Below are 24,712 nucleotides of genomic sequence, written 5' to 3'. Positions count from 1 at the left end.
ACATCCATAAATATTTATGTTTGTATAAATGTACTTGACACTGACCCTCAATTTTGGCAACTACCATTTCAAATCAAAACTTAGTTTATTAAAAATTGTATACTTTAAGGCAAATAAAATGTACAAACTTATTTTTTTTTTAATATTAATATCAAATATATACAAACATGGTTAAAACTTTTTATCGACTCAGTCAAGTGGACAACTAACTAGCCTGCGAACCACAATCAAAAATATGCGCCAAAAGGTATGCAATAAAATTTTATTTCGCAGGTTATTTTACTGAAAAAAAGTTGAATTAAAATATAGCAATAAGTTGAAAAAACAATTTAAATATTGTGTACAATACGATATGAAACAACAATTGAAGCCGAAAAGTATGCTAATTTTTTTTATGTAGTATGAATACTACAATAAAAACATATATATGTATGCTGTGGCGATATTAAGGTGATAAAAAAGTTAAAACACGCGTCAAATAAAACTTAGATAAAAAAAAGCAGCAATAGCGCCTAAACGTATGCCATGATTTTAAAGTGAAATTTTGTTATCGCGAATAAAACTTATTAAAAAGTGCTTATATAGTGCAAATAATACAATTACCAAAAATTAAATACCCAAAAATGGATGCCACTGTAATGCTTGTTGATGCCACACCCGCTCAATTGGAGGTGCAACAGCAGCACTTACGCAAAAACAGTATGTCACCACCAATGCCAAGTGGCTCTGGCCCACACGCCATGCTAGACGTCGACACCACAACAACCAACAACCATAAACAGCAGCTGCACACCAACAGCGCTGCTTCCACGACCGCCAATAGCGGTCAAACGCCCAATTCAAATTGCTCTTCGACCAGCGCTTCACCATCAAAGATGATGCTTGTTGGCGGCGTCGCCGGCGGTGTCAGCTCAGCACTTTTTCACCATCACAACAATCAACATCTGCAGCATCAGCATCAGCACCAACAGCATCATCATCATCACCATCACAACAACGGTCATGCGCATACATTACATACGCTGCATCAGCATCCAGCCATTGTTAATTTGAAACAATGTGCGGCTGGTGGCGGCAATGGCGTTGGTGTGTGTTGCAATTTAAGTGGCTGCAGCTTGAGCGGCAGTAGCACGCCAACGCCACCGCAACAGACGCTACATCACACACTCTATCCGCTGCTGGTGAGCGGTGTCGGCTCGAGTGGACCCAGTTCCTTGGTCAACTCGCCAGCAATGGGTAGGCGTAAGCGTTACACGAGCACTTCATCGAATTGTTCCAGTCAATTTAATAACAATTATGCAGGACTCGACATGGAATCACTGGAGGATATGCTGAGAAAGGTGAATATTTTTTTAATGTTTTTGGAGTGTCCTTTAGGTTATAAATTTGAGTAATAAGTAGTAGTAGTTTCAGTTAGAAAATATATTTCCATTGTATATGAGTATGTCAAAAATAAAAGTTGGAAAGACATATACTTCATAAGTAAAATAATTCGCTTTACATTTTTTTTTAATATGTGCCATAAGCGTTTTAACGTTTAAACGAAGTTTTTACAAAATTTCCCAGAGAGGAAATTTCTCAAAAATGCTCTTAAAATTGTTTGCTATAACTTAGTAATGTTTTTTTGCTTCAGTTTTAAGCTTTTTTAAAATTTCCCATTAGGGAAATTTGTGGGAAATTTTTATTTTTTGTTACGTTGTGCTAAAGTAAACTATTTTGTCTATTTCTGATTAGGTATTTACTAGATTATTGTGTGTATTGAAACCTAAGTACATACATATTTTCACATTTTTAATTAAAATAGTATTTGTTAAAATTAATTACACTTCCTGCTTGACGTGCTTTTTTTGTAAAAGTAATATGTACTATTGTAGCAATGTTCAAGTTTTCCAAGATCACTAGCTATTCACACAGTTCTTTCTGAACACTATTTACTTGAGAAAGTTAACTGCTGTGCTTGTAAGTTACATTCCACTGCATTTAAGCCGAAGTAATCTACAAAAAATTCTCTAAGTTTAATAAAACAAAACTAAGATTTGCAATCCTTTAACAACAAAAAAATATAACTGAAATAGTTGTTGAAGAAAATCTTTTGGAATGCTAAAACAAACTAACCGACGATTCACTTGAACTCCCTAGTTTATGTGCGCCAAGCCAAAGCAATTTCGCCGTATTTCAACGCCACACACTCTGCCGGGGAAATCCTATCAACCAGGCCACATGTCGGCAATCAATGCGGCCAACAAGCAAGTGAATATAAAAATATCTAGCAAAATAATAAAGAAAAAAACGAAGCTGAAGAAAGGAGTCTAGTTAGAAATCAGAACGCTGGCGCAAATGGCTAGTGATGAAACCCCAAAACGCAGAAGAATTCAAAAACATAAAATACCAAACTAACGAACTAAAAAAGGGTTGCATACATCAGGGAGCCCCTTAAGGGCGAAGCGATAAGTAGTAGCTGGAGCAGCTAAAGGGTGTAAAAAATGTTTGTGGCGTTAACGGGGCATGCTATGTGCTGACTTACATATAAATAGACATTTATTTAAACTTCTGCACTACTACACACACACAAATACCCATATGTGTGCGTGAGTGTGTGTGCGCGCATATCTTTAGCACTAAGTAAGCGTCTATGCTTCAATTAGGTTCAAGTTTGTGCGATAGCGTTTGGAAAAAAGTGCAAAATAACACAAAAGAAATGTGGCTAAGGAACAAAACTTAAAAAAATGCTGAAAAAATGCACAAGAAGAGAGTAGAAAAGTAACAGAGGCTACCAAGTAGCTGCGCTGCCGCAGAAGTATCGCCCATAAATGCCTGCAGCCGCAACTAACTAGGGTAATGTGTTACTGCTGTGCCCCAAAGCAAAAGCTGCCTCGAAGTCAGCGCAACGGTATATGATAAGCTGTGTTTATATGTGTACTTGTGTGAGGGAAATTTTTTCTTTTCCAATTGTTTTGACTTTTCGGCGTGAATTGCACACAATTGTGGTATTATTAGCAAAGTAGTTGTATCCGTTTGTTTTTGTACTATTTTCTGTTACAAATTTGTTCGAAGAATGAAAAATAAATGACAACAATACCAGAAAACAAAAAAAAAAAATATCGACAAACTACACAAAATAAATTGTCCTACTTTTTGCGACATTGCTCGAGGAATTGTTATGAAAATCTTGCTTGGCGCAGGAAAGTAGGCAATGTAAATTTTGTCGAACGTTTTTTTTTTCTAATAGTCACACAATGAAAATAATGCTTTTGTTATCTTTTTTTGCAACGCATTTATACAAATTTCTATTTCTTTGCATTCAGCCACAGCCATTCATCCGCCTCCCCCTCTGGCGCACAAATAACTTCGAGGTCATTTAAACTTTTTGACACTTTTGCGGCATTGCGATGCGTCGCAGCAGTGTTTTTCTCAATTTCCCCAAAAACTTTTTCACTTCCGCTTGCGTGTGGCGTTGTTGGTCAGCTTAAAATTTATTGTGCTTTAACTAATAAGTTGTGGGATTTAGCTGAGGTCCTTAAAAAATTTTGCGCTTACATAGTTTGCAAGCGTTTGTTTTTGCTGAAAATAGGCCCACACCAAGTTTTTACTTATAACTTTTGATATTCTGACCATTGTTCTTGCTTTGTAAACACTTCCATTTACATTCTCTTTCACAAACTTTTTTCGTGTGTTTTGCAAATTTCTCTTCTTTATTGTATTTGCTGTCAAATTAAATTTGTACGCATTTATTTCAAAATTTAATAGCGGCAAAAGTTTGTTGTCAACAACAGGCTGAAACGTGTGGAAAAATATATTTGTTGCGCCTAAAAGTATGCAAATTTGCTAAGTCAGATTATAAACTTTTCCAAATAAGGGAAATGTTATTATTTAAATTATAATTATTGAATTACAAACACAATGGAAGGTTGTATTAGCGAAGAAGGAAAATAAAATAAAAACATAAAAACTTATATTGCAGATCAAAAGTAAATTATATTTTTTTTGCAAAAAAATTGTGTATGCAAAATTTCCTTTTTGCGAAATTTTTATGGCAGCTACTATGTTAATAAGAGAATAATTACGCTAATGCTTACCACTTGGTAGTTAAAAAATAAGTTAAGTAAAAAATTTCCCTGTAAGGTAATTTTCGCATATATCTTACTTATCAATTAAGATAACTAAAATCGAAATTTCTGGTATTTTTTAGTAAAAATTAATCGTTTTAAAACATGTTTCAGCAGTTTGTACTTAAACTTTGAACAGTATTTGTTCTTGGTAATTTTTAATATATTATAGTAATGGTTTACGTTTTAATAAAAATTTGAAACTATGCAACAATTTTACATATAATTCACTAACACTAAAATTACCCTCAAGGTAAATTTTTAGGAAAACGACATTAGGATGGAATTTGATTTTAAAATTGCGCAGACTATCAGATGTCAGGATTCCTTGCCTGAAATATTTTGAATCAAAATTAAACTTAAGGAATACTTGAAGTACAATTTCAAAACTGATTTTTCAGTCAGTAAACACTGCCAGAGAAACAGGCTAAAGCACTGAATTCTAATGAACTATAAATTAATTAGAATTGAAAAAATATTATTTAGTGAAATTTTTTTTGCTTCTAAGTAAAAATGTATCAGTTGTACTTTCTATCGTTTTGTGTGTAGCTCGAAAAATTTTAAGGAAAAATAAAATTTCCCAAAGGGTAATTTTTTTAAGTCTGATTTTTGCTATTGTTTTCTAAGTTTAGCTTTGCTATTTTCAAGCATTATGCTCCCACCTTCGCATATATCCACACATTCCTACCAGACTCTGTAGCGCGTGGCACATGGCAAGTTAAAATCCTATACGCGGCTTGCATGTCATTACCACATTAATACTCGCCACTCGTCAGGTGTAATACGATATGTGCCATACATTTCTACACAAGTGGTTACGAAATTTGCCTGAGCAGCACAGCAAATACTGCCGACCGCAGGTGGCACCAAGCTGTCTGGCACAAAAAAACTGCACAAGGTGGTACACAGCAGTACTCGAGTACAACGAAAACCAGGACAATGATGGTTTGCGCCTAAAACGTGGCTAATATGGGCGAAACCTCGCAGTTGTGGGCTATATTCGTAAAAGTGCGCATATTCGCATTTTATTAGCATAAATGAAGCTTCCAAAAAGCACACATAATAGCGTATTAATTGCGACGCCATTATGCATTGCATAGTTTTGTGCGTGCACCTCAATTTTGCTGCATTGTTTTGCGCAACACAACTGCGGTTTTGTCGTCAAACTTCTGCCCGGCAGCACTATTATTGCAATTTGCTGCGTATGTTTAGGCGTTTATCCATTTTTGTAACGATATTTTGCTTTTTCGCACACATGCTCGTGAGACGTGCATTACTGGCAAAATGTAGTTTCAATTTGACTAAAGCGTAGTTTTAGGCGCAATTATCCTTTTGCCATAAAGGGTTATTTAACTTTAAGCAAACACCTTATCGCAGATATCAGTATACAACACTCTTAACTGGCTAATGTTTTGATAAATGCCAATCTTTGACCTTTTCGCTGTCGTGACACCGTATTGCCTACTTTTAAGCGCGAAATTACCTTACGTTCACCTAACCTCCATAAAAGCAAGCTTTCGCGCTTTGCCTCTTTTCAGCTCAGTGAATATCAACTAAAACTTTCCTTCGTCCTTTGTATGTATTGTAATTCCCAGCGGGCAGCGAAAGTCGGTTACGGAAGAGCTGAGTGTGCCAAACGCCTGAAAGTAGCTTTCGTACTCTTTAAACAGCGCTTTATGGCGCCGTTAGATAACCTTGAAAAGTGCTTACGCCTTACAGCTACATATGCATATGCCAGGCGTCCTTAAACCCCTACTCTCACCAAGTGTGGTTGTTTGTGAGTAAGGCTACTAATGTCGGGCGTTGCAACAACAAACAAATATATTATTATTTTTCTAAAAACAAGTTTTGCTTTCTTTCTCTGTGCTCGCTATTCTCATGCATTGCAATTTTCCTGCTGCTGCGTATAATCATTTGAAATAAATCACCGCGGGAATGAAAAGTTCTAAATGACATGCCACATGCTGAGCGCTTTGACCCTACTGCGGGTGCTGATGGTCTCGTAGCTGACGGTTGTGCGTGCCACCTCCTTTCATTCGCTGTTAGAGGTTTAAATTTCAATGTTTGGTTTCCTTCTCTTCAAGTTCTTTGTTTTGCTTAATGTGAAATGTATATATGCGCCTAAAAGTATGCTTTTAAACACTGTAAACTTGCCTTAGCATTGGTTATGAAACTGAAAAATATTTTAAAATAACACACAAGAAGGTAATTAAAGTTTTTGAGTTATTTTTTTTAATTTGAAAAAATATCCCTTAAAAGAAATTTCAAATTTTCTTAAAGGACATGCGTTTTCTTTTAAAGGACATGCGTTGAAATTTTAATGATTAAGATATTTTTTTAGTTAACACAAATGATAAGTTTAATATGTCTTTTGGACACTTGTTTGAGTCCTGAGTCTTTAAAACTTACAAAAATAAAATTTCCCCTTGTAAAATAAAAATCTCCCTTGAGGGAAATTTGTGAAAAATTTGTTTATAAAAATATATCTGATACTAAATCATTACATTCTTCAGTAGTGTTTAAAATGAGTTAGAATCCAAAAAGCTATGTAGGGAAATTTTTGAAAAGCTGATATAATTGCATAAAGGAAAGCCATATGTGGCCAGTAATAATTTAAGTGTTATTTAAACCTAGGAAAATAAGTGCAAAAATACAAAATTTTCGTTCACATGCGCCATAAAGTATACATCAATAAATAATGTTGCATAAATAAAAATAGTCAAAGAAAAATAAAGCCTCTGTTGTAAACACTTAAAAAGCATACTTTCTATGTGGCAGGTAATAAATCGTATGCGGGGTATGCTAAAATACATTGTGAACACATACTCGTACACACAATCGCCCAAAATATAAAATAAAAAAGCTGAAAGCAAAAAATGATAAGCCAAAACAATATTTTAAAATAAAAATTTTGGCGCAGAAACGTATATATTCCCGAATATAGCTGAATATTGAAAAGCTCGATGTCTGCGCGCCTGTCTTCACTTCACTCGTTAGTTTTTAAGCTTTCTCAGCCTAAATATATGCTGTGGGAAAATTTACATTTTCATTCAGCATTGCTTACTTTGGGCTGATGGCAGGCAGCATTGCGGCTTAGAATTCCCTCTACGATGATATTTCAAAGTTTTTAGTGCAATAATATTTTTGTAGCATCTAGCAGGTGTTTTGCAGACGTGTAGCATGCTTTCTAGCGCAACGTATAGAAATAACTGACTTTTGCTGAAATTCGAATTTGTCTGGTAAGTCAGGGGAAACTACAATTTATGCAACTGTTACTTTCTCCAGCTAAAATGTATATTTTTTATGTATTTTTAGAGGCCACACACCTGTCTGCCAGTATTGGCTTAGACTGCCTGTCGTCAGGCCACAAATCCCTACAACTTACTAACCATGTGGTCCGCTGTGGCGGCAGCCAACGAAGTCGTTTGAAATTAAATACACTTTTTAGTAGCGTTCAGCGTTTCCCCCCATGTCTTTTCAATGTAAAGTACTTATTTTTATGGTGTAATAAATTTTTCGGCGTTGCATACTTTCGGGCTCCATAGCTAACTTGGTTGTAAAGTGAGTGTTGATGGCAATTGAAATGACTACTTAGAGAAAATAAAGTTATTGGAACACATACATATGTACATATATACAAGTATGAAGAAAAGTTATTTGTGTTACATAAAATGTGCATACTTTTTGGCGCTACGGTTATACTATTGGAATATGTTAAATACCCATTTTGTGGGTATATTTTATATTATTTAGACACAAAAAAATTACAAGAATATTGTCACAGCTGTTTCTAAAGCAATATAGCGCCTAAAGGTATGCCTAAATTTTAAAGTATAATGCATATTTAACTAATGCTTCGACATATTTACGCTCCAAAAACGATTTGTTTCGTGCTACAGTGATACTTAATCCAGTCTTAATAACTTTAGTGCCTAAAAGTATGCAATTTTATTTAAATATAATACAGCGCCTACGCTATAATAAAGCCTAGTTATTTATTTGTGTGAGCTAATTATTATTTGTATGCATTAAATATCAGCACCTAATCGGAAAAGCTCTGCTATTATTTTTATAATTATGCGCCTGAAATTATGCACGAATAAGCATAAAATAAACAACCACAGCACATGGCATACATACCTGCATGTCGCGATTGTGATAAATCTCATAAAATGTATGCGGACGAATTTGCGGAAATTAACAATATGAAAATTGCATTGCCTATTTTTAGGCGCATAATACCAAACAGCTGCATTCATTATGTCTACGTAGTAACTAGCTCATAAATTTTATTACCGTTGCTGGTTTTATGATCGCCATGGCTGACCAACTATACCACGATTAATTTGCTGCCTAAAAGTATGCTACATAATTGCACATGTGTATGTGTTTTTGTATTTTTGTTAGTATTTTGTGTGTGTGCTGCTGCATTTATATGTATCACCGTTTCCACTATACTAATATCTGTGTGTATGTGCATGTTGCTCTATGTGTATGTATGTGTGTGCCACGCCTCCGACCATTAAATATTTCTATGGCGTATTCATTGAATGCCCAAAGTGCTCGTTAGTATGACCATATAAAATGTCAATTGTCTTTTACGACAACAAAAACTACAACAACATTCAATGAACTTACATGCCACGTCATTACAACAGCAACAAAATCCTATAGTTAGCGTTTGTATTACGGCAGTAAACATGCTTGTATAGACATGCATGTATGGTTGTGAGTATTAGTATTTTAGTCTTAATAGTTGTTGTTGTTGTAGCTGTTGCCCAATAACGGTCATTATTTAAGTCATGCGACACTTGTCTACCAGCCAGCCAGCTTTCCATCCTTGCCCCTGCCTTTTGTGTGCAATAGTGCTCTGGTGGTATAATTTTAGTCGTGGGCTGTATTCTTTTAATTTGCGCCTAAACTTCTACATAGCTTACACATATTAGTATGCAGGCATACAATTGATTGTTTGCTCGCAAAGTTATGCTACAGCATAGTTAAACCAAACAATGTTTTAACTGTGCTTGTATTTGTTTATACAATATATGTATTCATATGTGTATATGTCAAATTGTATTTATTAAATTTGAAGTAAATAATTACCCTGGCCTCTTATAAGTCATAGAAATTATTAGTATCGTCAAGTTGTGGTGAATTAATGGATATGTCAAGAAAAAAAAACATACATTTAGGCGCTAATGTCTTTTATGTGATGTCTGGGATTCTAAAGATGTTAATAAATAAACGAATTAACCTACTTTATAACAAAAAATAATAAATATATATAAAAAACTAAATTATGGACATTCTTTCATAAATTTCAATTGGAACCTAAAACTATGCTGTTTGAAGTGAAATACACTAAATTTGTTATTGTGGAAAGGGCAACCCATTTGTTTTAGTTGATATTGAATATTAAAAAATAATTTAAAAAAAACGTTTAATATAATTTATTCGCTCTTAAAAGTATACTAAATTTGTAAAAATATTAGGAATCTATAGCTTATTTGCTCCCAAGCTGCTTAAAAATTCATCTATAGTGTTTATAACCATAATAAATACTATAAAAAACATTATTGGAAATTTTGCTTAAAATTCTACAGTTGCCTAAAACTGTGCTTTTAAAACTGAGATACAGTAAACAATTCGTATTGCATAAACTTCATACAATTGGCTTTAGTATACGAGTATATTATTTTGGTTAAATTACACAAAAAGTATAAATATTAATCATCGCACCAAAAAGTATACTTATTTCTTTTTTAAATTTGTCATAGATTTTATTAGATTTATTTGCTTTTAAGTTAAAAAGACCCTTCGAAAAATTGGTTTCTTAGCTCAAACTTAACGTGATGCCTTCATATAGTAAGTAGAAAAGTACACTGCTATATACCGTAGTCTCCGGTAAAAAATTAAGTTTTGAAAAATATAATCTCTTTTAAACTCCTTGACTACCCATATCTATATTCAAGAACAAGGTATACGTTTGAGGAGTTGTTTTACAACAACTTGTACCTCAGCTTAGATATTTTCAGAATTGTAAAATATAAAACATTTCAGGAATCTACTTGAAATGTCAGTAGCTTTGAACCATGGCTTCACATATCTTTATAAATACAAAATAAGTCGGATAGTTCACACTGGTGGCTTGAAGGACGAAATGAATGAATTTGCTGAAAAAATTTAGTATCTCAGATCAAGGAAGCAATAACTAAACAGTTAAATTTGGTCGTTCTTTTGACTAAACCGTTTATATGAGCTTTTGTTTGCCGATGCAAAAACTTGCAAAATTTTGTTTAGATCTCCAATTTTGGGGTGATAACATTGGTTAATAAATATAATATTTTAAAAATTTGAATATGAAACATGTAAGGAAATTCCGATTAAGAGAACTAAAGAAATTGTATAAAGAAAATTTCCGCTCTTAAATGTATGCTTTGATTTTATACAATTAAATTTATTTAATACAACACAACACATTCAAAATTGTAGAATTTTATAGAAAATTATGTAGGTTCATTTTTCTTATAAAATATATTAGTATGCTCACTATTTGCTTATATACTAGTTTATGTCCAATTGCGAATTGAAAAGTATGCAATAAATTTTTTAAATTAAATATTTCGCAATATGATGCTGTTCATACATAACATGCTTAGTTTTCATGGTACACTTTATATATTGCTTTAAACTGATGTACTTGTCAGCAAATGCATCTAAAAGTATGCAATATTGTTTAGGAAGTTCCCAATTTATGCACTTTAGCAGGCAATTGTTGTTTCTAACCTTTATAGATTTGCTGCATCAGCTTTCCACTCCACTTTAATAATGTTTTGTTTTTTCCATTACATGCCGTTTGTCCAAAATTATGTCACATTTTGTCATGGCAAATATTGAAAAACTCTCTTTATTACTATTTGCATTCTAATGCCACCACAATTTCCGCTTAGCATGCAATTTCCGGCACTTTCAAAATGCTGCACTGCCGCCGCGCCGTATGCGTGCCATTTATTTGGCAAAAACTTCACTATTCGCCCAAAAGTATGTAAGGATTTACTTCTCTTGGCATTTATTTCATGCGCACACACTTACGAATATTCATACTTTGCGTGCTCATATTTACAAGCACTTTTCGCCCTGCTTTAGTTTGCCTGCGTGTTGGCACCCATTGTTAGGCAACACTTTCCCCCCTCGCCTCCACCGCATTGTGCACACAATTTTGAACAAACATTTTCTAAACAAAATTCAAAATTGAATCAGAAATTCATAAATACTTTTTGGCTGCACTCAGCGACTGCCTTCATGCCTAGCTGTTTATATATTAAACTGCGTATGCTTATGCGCCTGAATGTATGCAAATTTAATGCGATTTTAATTTGGCTGCGAGCATTACCGAAGTGCCTGCGCTTTGTCTGCACACTCCACAGCACAATTCTTCATTTATCCATTCATACACGTTCATTCATTGTGCGCAAATGGACCAAAGATGGTGGTGATTTGTATATGAGCGTCTAACAGTACTTTGGTTGAGTCCTTTATGAACTCGAAACATATGAATTCATTATGCAAATGCAAAGTGGCACGAGATAATATAGCATATATATTCGTATGTAAATTGCTAGAGAGAAATTTTTCACTTAAAAGGCGGAAGATTATTCAAGTGAATTGTTGGTTGGTAAATGAGTAGAAAGTGTGTAAATGAAGGTGGAAAAGGGTGGTAAAGGTGGAAAATTTTAAAAGGATAAAGTTTAAGGGGTTACTGGGACGCATTGATTCATAATATAAACTCCACAAAGATTTTGATTTTCCTAAAATTCATTTCTTTCTGTTTTCTTTTTCAGGTGAGTGAATCTTCTTGTTTCTATCGAAGTATAAATTTAACGTGAATCGTGTAAAATTTACGAGAAAGCATCAGGTATGTGCACAGAAAAGTATTGTAACATTAAGGTCAAAGTGCTTCAATTTTTAGGCTTTAAGTGTATAGTGAATACCAAGACTGATCTGAAGCCGACTGCGATAGTGTCCTCAGATAATAACATAAGTACGACGAGATTGACTAAAACTATTCAGACGTTTGAATTCGACGTTTCTTTATACTTGATCCAATAGACTTTTCGAAGCCAAATTTGACCAAATTAAACTTTGTATAGGGTGAACTTAACACGATTGAGACGATCTCTCAATGTATGTTGCTTGAAAATTTTTCTAAGACGGCTTCAACTGATTTAATGTGAGGCAATTGGGATTCGTAAAACCTCTTTTGGGACTGGTTCGATATGCGAAGACTATTAGCGGGTAAGAGCCGCTTTTGACTGAAAAAAAAACTTATCTTTAGCTCTTTCTGTTTACCTTTAGTGAGGACAACCACTCGAGATCAATGAACTCTGGGGTGATCATAACGCTTTGTCAACCATTAGCGGGGTCAACAACCCAAGACCACTAACCTTTAGTAAGGTCAATGACTCTTTATTTTCCTTTAGCGGGGTCAACAACCCGCGGTCGGTAAGCTATTTACCGAAGTGAACTGGTAAGGTGACCCGTTTTTTTTTATGAGCAATTATCTTTAGGAATTCACTGACTTTGTGTTTACCTATATACAAAACAGCAACCCTTTGTTTACCTTAATCGAGGTTAAAAACTTGAGTCCAGTGATCTATAGCGAGGCCCTCCCCCTTTTCCTTTCTTCATATACCTTCTTTCAGCTCGATAAGAGGTACTTAGAAGTTATAGAGCCTGTCTTCAGTATTTCCTCATCAAATTACAAGTCTCACAGCTCATAACCCTCTAACATATTTATCCAAGTATATTTATTTTGTTATGATTTTTGCCTTGACTTCCCATAAAATGCTAAAACTTCATTTATTCTTATGAAACTGCCGAAAAGTTTAAAGTTTGTTCGCGATAAACTTTCCTTCCCCACCTACTAAAAATATTCCGACCATACCACATATGACATTTTTAAAACGACTCCTCATGCCTCTGTGCTACAGCGGTATACCCGCAGTCACCTTGGTGGTTGCGCCACAAGAGCAAACAGTTTCTTTTAAATAACCTTGGCGTAAATCTAATCAACTCCTTTGCCATTCTGTGTAATCTTCTGCCTGACTACTTTCAATACGTTCAGCGCCTTAGTACACGTATTCGATCGAGTGTCTTTGCTCTCATCCCTTTTGGCCAATATTTTTTTTCTGTGGCTTTTACCAAATTAAGTAGCATTCACACACATCAGCGCCTCAGAGATTGCAATGCGTACTTCCAAACTCATAGAGAAGCGCGCTTAAAAGTACATTTTACTAAGAAACCACGAAAAAGTCAACAAGCCGGCAGATATTATACTGAGCTGCTTTTGTGGTTTGTTCGCTTTTTTGGTAACAAATTGTCGTGAAAGAGAAAAAATGAAATAAAACAGTGCTTTCCTAATAAGTCTTGTGGTGAAGGAATAAAAGACTAAGTTAGACCATATAAGCTGTTCCATGTAGGAATTGTGAGCGTTGAAAAAACATTGAAAAATGTAGAACAATATATTCAACAGCTAACAAGAGCTCAAAGCTCATTGAGGTGAAGGGAAGTGTTAGGTACGGTACTAACGGGCAAAAAGGCGGCTACAGTACCAGGTTCCCAATCGATGTAGAGAACAAAGAGCAGGGAACTTGCAGGAACCGGAGCATGATGTGCGGACCCAGGCTTCCAACAGATATCGAGGTGTAGCACGTGATATAAGGTGAGCTCGATCTGAACGGATTGCTGAGGAGAAGATAGTGAAAGAAGCCTAAGTGAAAATGGAGTCTTTCATGAGCTTGATCATGAAAAGATCGAAGGTTTGATCATGAAAAGACCGCATGGTATGCGGTATAATTTCGAAACTGAGAAGAAAAGTAATCCTGACTTATAGCTTTGGATTTAAATGAATGACGACCAGTGAGCAGAGTTCATGGATTACGACTATGCCAATAGTCACCCTTTGGGTTGATCCAACTGACGATAACTGGGTAGAGTTCGTTGTCATCACCGTAGACCTTAATACAAGTTGTTGAAAATTGGAATGTAGTAATTTGGAAAGTAGCTCGTTAAAGAAGTTGAAGTAGAGACCAAATTTTCTTGCTTCGGCTTTGAGTGATGTTATGAGAATCAACCAGAGTTCTGTAAGGCCTTTGCGGTTGACACTCTGCGAAAAGCAGGACTGAAGTTCCACTAGATGAAAACTTAGAACAGAGCTTGCTAACGTAGTTGGGCTCAAGTCTAATTATTATGGACCTGTATAAAATTAGGAGTTATTCGATGAGATATTTGGAGCTGAAATGCGTCTTTAGAATAGTTTTCGGACTGAACGGTATAAAGTTACTTGAGTTTTGTTTAATATACTATAAAAGCTAACAGAAACCTCGTGGAATGGAACAATTTTTTTCGAGTAAGTAAGGTTTCAATGTAAGGCAGAAGTCGAGTTCAGACGATAGCTATAAGGAGGCGCATAGAAAGCCAATTTGACGATACTTAAGTTACGTTCTGAGGTTATAAAGATCTCAGTAGAAGCTTCAAAGAGCTTTTCTCACCAAATTTTCGTTCGGGGTCAGTCTAACAAATTTGTTGGCAACATAACAGCCACATGTCCTGCCGCTGGCTGCATGCAGTCCGCTTGCAAGCAAAGACTCTATAGCGAATGTGGAATGAAAGAAATGCCAACGGTTGTTACATAAGGTTTGTTTCTACACATATTAAACCAGTTTCTCATTTTACTTTTAGATTTTTTTTTGTTAATTTTCTCGCTCTATTTTTCGACTGCCAACAGTCAAAAGGCGCAATTCAACCGCAATGTGAACGTGTTGTTAGAGAACGTGTGCGGACACACACACACACACACCTTCGAAAGATTCTAAAGCTTGTGCCCTTTGGTAGCGCTCTATATTGGTCGGTGTGTATTGCTCCCTTCATTGCATGAAAATTGCACGGGCTTTACGCGCTGTTTGGTAAGCAAACAGCAATTTTTGGTGGCGTTTTTCGCATTTAGACGACAGCAGTCGCTATGCTGTCATTTTCATAGCATACTTTTAGGCAATAAGCTTGCATTCGCGCTTGTATTGCTCGCATGCGCCTAATACTGAACCACTGTGTGCTTTTTCTTTCATTTTCTTCCGCTTTCTTCACCCACCTCCTACGTCTTTCACATGCCTCTGACGATTTTCACTTCATTGCTGCAGTTCATTTCGCTTCGATAGTTTGCTTTGGCGTATGTTTACTTTGTGTTTGTGTCAACCCTCGTGCACTGCCTAATTGTATGCAATATAAAACGTGTGCTTGCATGCGCCAGTGCCGGCATTTCTTGTTTACCCAGAGACCTAGTGCAGGTATGTAGGTATTTGTGTTCGTGTGTGGGCGGTAGGCGGAGAACCGGGTGTGTGTAAGTGGCATTGTAGATGAAAATTGTGTTTACATTTTGTTCTATTAATTGTTAAAAAGCTATGACTCTAGGCGGCGTATGCCGTTTGGTGTCGGAACTGTCTTTGAATTATTTAGCAGCCCACTTTTCGGCTGAGTGTTTTCATTTGCTGTAAGCAACTGTGAAACAAATAGATGCCCAAATTTAAATATATCAATTGTAGTTAAAAACGTATACATATTTTGCTTAATAAAATGATATTTAAGTATATTAAAGCATACCTTTAGACGCACTGTAATTTTATTTATTAAATGGTAATATTTCTGAATAATATTTTTAATAAGTATGAAGATATTTAAAAAAAATTTAATTGCAGTTAAAAATGTATACATATTTTGCATAATAAAAATGATATTTCAGTATAACAACGCATACCTTTAGGCGCACTGTAATTTTATTTATAAAATGGTAATATTTCTGAATAATATTCTTAATAAGTATGAAGATATTTAAAAAAAATTTAATTGCAGTTAAAAATATATACAAATTTTGCATAGTAAAAATAATATTTAATAGTAAGGCATACCTCTAAGCGCACTGTAATTTTTTTTTTTATTAAAAAGTAGTATGGCTGCATGATATTCTTAAAAAATATGAAAATATTTAATTCTATTTAGTAATTGTACGTTTGTCAAGTGAAACGAAAATATATATTTGCATACTTCTAGGCGTGAGGAGGGTTCTAACAGTTGCTCATTAATTCTTTGCAATTGCATTTTTTGGGCGATTTTTGATCACTAATAATATAATATAACTATCTACATATTTCAATTCAACTGTTCGAGAAGTTCTTAAGCCAAAAATATTGTTTGCATACTTTTCTTTTGATATGCTACACATTTTTAGAGGAAAGGTATACCTTTAGGCTTGTATGATTGCTTTGGAGCCGTATGTCTACGCTTTATTTTTAATTGTTTTCAAAAAAATCGTTTATTTTGAATACTCATACCTTCTAACTTCCAGCTCAAATCAAACTGGTCTATTACTAAAACTGTAGTATGCTTTTAGGCTAACATTTCAGCCTTATGTGTACACTTTGATTTTTTGACTTGTTGTATTTTGGAATTCTTTCCTAGAATGGCTTTATTTTGCTGCAAATTTGACTAAAAAGTTAACTCTATAAGATATTTGACATAGAGATATATGGTTTCTGGCGCAAACGATTTTTTAAGCATATTTTAAAAATTTCGTAAGAACTTGCAACAGTTTAGGTAATAACTTTTAGCTATTGTGAAGAGAATCTCGATCCTTTTTGTATTATATAATAAATCTATAAAATTAAAATTAAGTGCTGCACACTTTAAGGCCCCATGTAATAAAATTTTCTTCAAATACTTACATTTTCTTTATTGCTTAAGGTATACATTAAAGAAAATCTTATATCACCTTGCCGCTATGTGTTTAAAGCCTGCATTTAGTTTACTTTTAAAATATTTCCTCCAATCGCCCACATATGCACTGCTTCTCCTATAAAACCCACACAATTATTTCTTTGTACACATTTGCACATGCCCAAATTGCAAATTTGTCTGCGGCACACGAGTCGTTTGCTTATTAACCGAGTCCTTTGTGTGTTTCCGCACGCCTTTCAACGCATGCAGTCCCTTTGCAGATTGTCACTACGCCCTGCCATCGCTATGTTAGCGCTTGCCTCGATTTCTTTCAGCTACTTTTTTCGCTGACATTCTCCCAATGGTCGTATAATTCTTTTCCGCAATTTTTCTTTGACACTGTTTGCTTTCGACACCGTTTTTTTTTTTGGGGTGCTCCTTTGTTGCCGCCACGCAGGCCAGTTGCTTGTAAAGACCGCAAAATTCAGAAGTCAGCGCTCGAAAAGCATTTCTGACTTTTCTTCACCGCAACCTTGCAACCTTTAGCTTTTGTCTGCCACCTTTACTTTTTAAGTATATACTTTTTTTAACCATTCGCTGTACAAAGAATGACTGCGCGGAATGAAAACGCCAGCATTTGCGGTCGTCGTGTTTTCCTCTCTTTACATTTCCTATAATTACATGTATGTAAAAGTACGTACACTTTTTTAATGCACTGTCAATATGCGTTTAATAAGTTATGGAAGGTAAAGAATTGCTGATGATTGCAAATTCCTTTAGCGAGGCAGGATCAGGAAGGTAAAATTCAGAATATAAATTAATGTTTCCATTTCGTGGCTTTTAGCAAATGAATAATGTGTGAGTTCGCATTTTATTTTATTTATATATTTATGTTCAGTAATATAGCTTGATTTTTCAGGAGAACCACGATACGTTTATTCTTTCCTTTTTTCAGACTTTTTTTCGAACTTTTTTCCTCGAACTCGTATCCTTCAAACAACAAGATGATCTCGTTCCTTACGCAGTTCTTCCAAAAAATCAAACGAACGAGAAGACCCCAGACTAGTAATGAACCAATACTTTCATTAGGCATTAAAGTATTAATTTGTCTGAAGATCTGAAAGAAGCCCATATTTAGAATGTCACTTCAAACTCTGTGCAATATTTGCGCTGACAAAAAACTTCATAGCAAGCAAGGCGTATCCGCAGCTTCTACGCAAAAGTATACATACAAAAAATGCGCGTATTGCAACATAAATGCGCTTAAATGTATGTAACTACAGTGTCACTGCAGCCATCGCCAACACCGCGTGGTCTACTGCATTAATGGTTGTGGTATTAAAAATTGCTGCGCCAGAAAGACCACAACAAACTAGCAGCTGACCACCCGGTCAAACGGTCGACCAACTAACCGACCATCAGCTGCTTTTCATATGTGGCAAAGTTGTGCGGTGTATGCTTTTAGGCGTCAGTACTGTATGCATAAGTGCAGGCATTTCGTTTTTGGCAAATACCCGCATACGATTTGGTGGCACAATAGAAAACAGTTGAGTGGAATGCATGGTATTTGCGGCTAAAAATATGCAATGCATATGCAATTGGTTGCCTGAATTCCTAATGAAGGCGTATGACCCCAAAAGTATGTTATGTTTTGCGGTACGCTTTTGTCTTCCATATTGGGATTTGGCTAGCTTTGCTTTAATAGTTGCTGAGAGTTTAAGTACTTATGTTTCTTTGTAAATTATTTGTAATTATTTTCCGCCTTAAAGCATGCAATTTTTTATCAATGTCGCACATTTATAAAATATAATGGCGAATCCCATATCAATAGCTTCTTAAAAAATTCCAGCAAATCTTCTTCTATGCGTCTTTATCTGGAGGCTTGCCAGCCTTTAAGGTTTACAAGTACGTTTCATGCTGGAGCTTGCCCAGAGCTACCCATCTGCCAATACAGCGGTTAGTAGTAGATCAATCGAATTCAGCTGAAGAATCTAATGTCTTAGTAGTTGACGGATATTTTTTTTGGGAGCCCTGTGAATCAACTTTGGTGATTTGAGGACTTCTAATGAAGAGAGAATCCAGAGAGCTGTCTGTTTATTCTGAGAAAGTATAAATCTTTGGTGGGAGGCTTTTGAGGAATTTTTGCCAGAAATGGGAAGTAAAAAAACATTATAAGTAGATTTACTTCTCTACCTTACTCGCCTTTTTGACTTCAGCGCATAAAATATTGTAAAAGTTTCATTTGAAAAACTGTTTTAAACTAAGGTGGAACCTACAAAATGTTTCGAACTTCCAAACTTTATTGCTCTAAAAATAAATCACCACAAATTGTCATTACATAAAAATATGCCATTTATTATGTATTCCCACCCCCGAACAACTGACCTTATGCCATGACCGCGCTTAAGTCACACTCAGCAGCCGACCATTTCAGTTGCCAAAGATGCCGTTAAAACTTTCTCGACTCAGCTCGTCAAGCAGGCAAGTATTCAGCTAAATCATTTTCGCCTAAAAGTATGCTATGCACAACAACATTTCAAAAAGTTTTGTCAACACGTTTGAATAATTAAAATGCTCCCCTGTTGACTGTTGCAGTTGACAAGCAAGGTTGACAAACAGGAAGTGCGGCAACGGCGGCAGCAAAAGGCACAACAATGTTTGGTAGTTCGTCTGCAAGCTCTAAACTCATCAGCAATTCTCAATTGCTATTATAATTTCCCGCTTTTGTGCTGTGTGAGTGTATGTGTGTGTGCATTTGAGTGCCTGTGAGTGACAGCCGTGCGGCACTTTGGTGATTGTGATGGGATTTTGACTACTCGCGTGCTATTCGCTCGCCTATAACTAGCGGTACTTAGCTGTCTATGACACACCTGAGCACTCATCTGACGTTCTTGCTCTCACGCGCTTCCACCTTCATCGCCATTGCCGGATTAAGCCACTTATCTGCTATAGTATACATTTTAGGGCGCATTTGAGTTACGACTATTAGAAAAATTCATCAACTTTTGCTTGCATAATATTTCAATTGAATATGCTGGAGATGCTGGGTGTGCTTGTTGGAATGTGTCGTAAAATTACAGCACACTTTTAGGCACTTTCTAGGCGTTCTTATCTACGCTGCAACTGTGCGCTGGGGAATAGGCATACATGTAGGTGCTTGTTTGGAACGCTTAAGCTGAGCGTGTTTTTAAGTAAATTAATGGAATGGAATTGTATCGCAGCGTTCTGAGGGTAAACTTTATTAAGTTATTATTTTTTTTAATATATGTATTGCTTTAATAATTCATTTAAATATTTTTTTTCTCAAAAATTTTAAATTTAAAAAAAAATTGTTTCCTTCAAAATTTTTATATTTGACAAACAATTTTTAAATGTTAATTTAAAATATTTAAATTTTATGAATATTTTTCATTAATTGTATCCTCACAGAAAAAAAATTGTTGCTTAAAAAAAAGTATCTTAAATTTTGAAAAAATTTCATATAAATACATATAATGATTTCAATTTCAAACAAAAAAATTTCCTCAGTTTTAGTAAAAAAATGCAAAAAGTTAGTTTAAAATGTTTATAATATCTGATAACTTACAAAAAATAAACAAAATCTCTTGACAAAAATTTTCTCTGTCAAAATATAGACATATTTTTTTTAAATTAAATTAATAACATATATAATTTCGAATAAATTACAAAGAATATTGCAAAGCGAATATCAGTAAAAATTTTCTGTGGCAGAATTTTTTTCGAAACAGCGCATTAATCATTAAAAAAAAAAAAATTTAATTTTTAGAATATATATTTTTTTAATATTTTTAATCAATTGTATCTAATTTCTGATAAATCCGAAATTTTTTAGGAAACAGTGAATCTATCCTCTTAAAGAAATTTTACAATTTATTTAATTATTTATAATTTTTGATAAATTCAAAAAATAATAATAAATTTTGCAAAACGAAAATTAAAAACTTTTTTCAATATTTTTAGTAAATTATTTATATATTCAGATTAAGTTATAAAAAATTTTACAAAACAGAAAATTTAAAAAAAATTTGTATCAAATTAAGTAAATACTTTTTTTTCAATTATTTTAATAAATTATTGTATTTATAATATCTGATCCAATAAAAAAAGTAACCAAACACTTTCTTCTGTCAATATTTTTTTTGCAAAATTTTTATATTGATTACTTTTTACATTTTTTTCTTAATTAGTTTTTGCGAAATTCAATTTTAAAATATTTTTGTTTATAAAAAAAAATTTTTTAGCCTAAAATTTCTTTTCAACTTTTTTTTTTTTAATTTTACAATTTTTTTTTCTTGTGTGTTGAAAATTTTTATTGTGATTATTGCAAAATATTGTTTCGAAAAATAACGAATTCTATAAAAAATAAATTAATATATTTATATATAAAAAATAATTCGAAAAAACAATTATAGTAGTTGTTGTATTATTTAAAAAAATTTAAGAAGTATTAAAACTCACTATTTTTAATTTTTTAAAATTAAAATAATTTTTCAATTTTAAAAAATGTTTGTTTATAAAAAAAGATTGAAGTTATTCAAAATTTTTTAGCTTAAAATTTCTTTTCAACTTTTATTTTTTTAATTTTTCTTATTTTTTTTTATGTGTTGAAAATGTTTAAGCTTTTCATTGTTATTATTGAAAAATATTAAATATGTTTCTAAAATCTGGTTTAGAAAAATTACGAATTGTCTAAAAAATAAATTAATATATTTATATTTATAAAATAATTCAAAAAAAAATTTAGTAGCTGTTGTATTATTTAAAAAAATTTAAAAATTTTAAACTCACAATTTTTAGTTAAAAATTTTTATATTTTATAATAAAATTTTTCTGGGATTTAAAAAAAATTTTGCTTATAAAACTCACTATTGGTTAGCTTAAAATTTCTTTTTAAAATTATATTTTAATTTTTACATTTTTTTCGTGTTTTTTTTTAACTTTTATTAAATAATGTTTATATATATAATATATTTCATTGCTTATAAAACTAAGGCGTGTTTTGTAAAACCTTTTTTTTATTTTATATATATATATTGTTTTTTAATGATCTTTTTTATTTATTTTTTATTATGTCATTAATTAAACAAAATAAACAAGTTGTACAATATTAACAAAATACTACTAAAAAATAAGATTTTTTAGAGATTACAATATATTTTTTACCAAGCGTGTTTTTACATTTTAGTAATAATAATATATTTGATTCTTTATAAAACTAAAAAAAATTAATAGGATAAAAATAATTTAGAAAAAGTCTTAGAATTCTAATAAGGCAACCGTTAAAATTGCTTACCAGTTTCGGTTTTGATGGTGACTTTTCCACAAAAATCTTCGAATCTATACTTAAATATGTAGCATAAATTTCGGCGTTTTTCTCATCAAACTTGCCTGTGTATGTTTAATTTTAATCCAATTAAACTTAATTAACTTATGCTGTGCACACAAGCAGTAAATAACACCAGCAAGCAAACTTTTACACCGCACACACAATAACGAAAATAAAAGGCTGCGCATAAAACTATGCTACATTTTACGTATTCATCCTTTTTCTCCCGGATTAACGTGCGAAGTTTGTATTTAACGTGCGGCTACCGCAAAACGTAATCATTAGCACTTAAGGCTAAATAGTAACATGAAGCCGCTTTGCCGGTACAGTTATAACAGAAACAACAAACAGGCACTAGGAGCCAAGCAAAGTTTTCCAAAACAAAATAACAAAAAAGTGAAGTAGTAAAAGTTGCCGTCATTTGAAGTTTACCTACAAGCGACTGCTGATATTATTCATACGCCTACGCGGTCGGCAGCATACATACACACTCATTTAAGCATACTTAAAGGCGCGCAGACATGTACACACAGCAAAAGCTGCCGCTTGGCGCAAACTGAAACAAACAAAGTCATTTGACGGCCAACGCTTCGCCAGCGCTAAGTCTGGTTTAAAGTTGCCTGTGTCTCCCTCCACCCGCACTCGAGTCTGATGCTGCTTGCGCAAACTTTCCTGCCTTGTTGTTGTGCAGCGCCGCGCTGTTGGCCGATTATACTTTCACTCTGCCGCTGCAGATAAACACGTAAACCTGCTTTATATATATTTGTGCAGCATATTTTCAGGCGTACACGCCTTTCACTCGGGTACGGGTGAAAACAATTTCGAGTTGCGCCAAGTCGAGCCGTACGCATAAATCTTTGTTACGCCATAAATACGGCATCGTTGCGCGGCGACTTTGGCTTTGCCGCTTGTTGTATTAAATCACAGCCGTCTTTTAGGCGCACAGCTGGTAATTTTTGCCACTTTGTCCTTGAGGCTATCGCAACACAGAGAGCGGCTAGTGCCGAAAGCTTCGTTGTTATTGTTGCATTAGTTGTTGTTCGAGTGAAATTATTAGCCCTTTGCTGGGATTTAAAACGATGAACGCCTGCAAGTAGACTATCTTTGTAAAGTAGTATGAATTACAGAGTAATTAAAGGTTTCACAAACAAAGCAAGTGAAACGCAACTGACGTTAGATTTATGGCTGCGCATATGTGTGCTGTCCGTGGACAAAGCAAAAGGTACGTAACGCGTCGCTGGGGGCAGTTAACGGAAGACAGTTTATTGTGTCTAGTGGCTTAAAAAGGCTAGCTTTTACTGAGTTGTCGTGAAAAAATCGCTTATAAAAGGGGTTGTTATAATTCCAATAGAGCTTTGTTTTTAGAATCATCCAGGTAACGCAGGAGATAACTAAAGAAAATAGTTCGCCCGGTTTCCAAGTCGGTTTATAGCAATAGCAAGTAGTTTTGTGATTCGTTGTAAATCCTCTTCAATCGGAGCTCATCCTGAGCCATGTAGAAACCTTTTTTGCATGGCCTATTCTTTACTAGGCGGTAATCTAGTAATTTTTCATCTAATTGGTTACTGAAAACACAACCTCTCATACCTTTCTTGCATAATATACCCTGATGAATCAGCTGAAGGCTTCTCTTTCACACGTTGCAAACTTTGAGCCGTTATCTAACCCTTCTTACATAACTTATTCTCGTAAACTAACGAGTTCTGACCCTACTTCCATAGTGAAAAAAGTATTTCCCAGGCTATTCTTGCTTAAGCTACCCGACACAAGTAGCTGTTTCAATAATGTGCTCGTCCACATAATAAGAGTTGACAAAAATCGAGGCATTGGAGTGATAGATGTGGTTTTCCATCTCTCGGACTTACAGAGTACTTTATGTACGTTGCAATGCTAAGACTTTAGTGTTGAATACTACCAATATCACATTCTAACAGACAATATTAACATCTTTCAAGCAATAACCTATAAATATAAGTTAGTCGCTTTCGTTGCACCGACCTAGAGGGGAGACAAACGCTTTTTTATAGATATTCAGATTCCTCAAGTGGGATGGTCCCCGCAGCTTCTACGGAGTTCCCATCCAGTCCAGTCCAAGAGAAAAATAGCATTTTGAACAAAAGTTAAGAAGATGTATATTTCGTGAGCAGAGACTTAAGCTTAACAACTGGCAAAAACATAAACTTTAGAAAGTTCTGCTACCTTCGTTGCATGCCTTCTTCGGTTGATCGTGAACAGTTAGGTTCCCTTCAACTAGCCCACTGAGTTTCTGTAGAAGACTGGACTGTTGGAATCATTTCTTTTTTTGACTACAGCCTTGCTATTGAATCCTGTGGAAGATTAGACTGGTGAAACAACTAGCCTTGTGACTTCAGCTGTCTTGGAGTAATGAAATCGTTACATTTTTTACTCCAGCTATCCTACCGAATCGTGCGAAAGACTGGACCACTACTTTTCTGACTTCAGCTATCTTGGACTTATGGAGTCATTATAAATT

At 34.2% G+C, this 24,712-nt stretch overlaps 1 protein-coding gene across 13 annotated transcripts in view; it reads left to right on the top strand.

Annotated features, from left to right (window-relative positions):
- Positions 1-24,712, top strand: part of LOC106615088 (uncharacterized protein CG43867) — a 266,508-nt gene that overhangs the window by 63,036 nt on the left and 178,760 nt on the right. For 2 of the 13 annotated variants that reach the window (XM_070110441.1, XM_036376971.2), the window contains exon 1: positions 394-1,340. The exons of 10 other annotated variants lie outside the window; for them this stretch is intronic. In XM_070110441.1, the coding sequence (XP_069966542.1) occupies positions 624-1,340 (717 nt within the window). In that variant the 5' untranslated portion in view covers positions 394-623. Of the gene's footprint in view, positions 1-392; positions 1,341-24,712 lie in introns of those variants that run through there. One more of the 13 variants, XM_070110440.1, reaches the window with a different exon arrangement.

This window comes from Bactrocera oleae, chromosome 5 (genome assembly GCF_042242935.1).
Source record: "Bactrocera oleae isolate idBacOlea1 chromosome 5, idBacOlea1, whole genome shotgun sequence".
Classification (NCBI taxonomy): Eukaryota; Metazoa; Arthropoda; class Insecta; order Diptera; family Tephritidae; genus Bactrocera; species Bactrocera oleae.
This window is presented reverse-complemented; position numbering and strand designations above follow the sequence as displayed.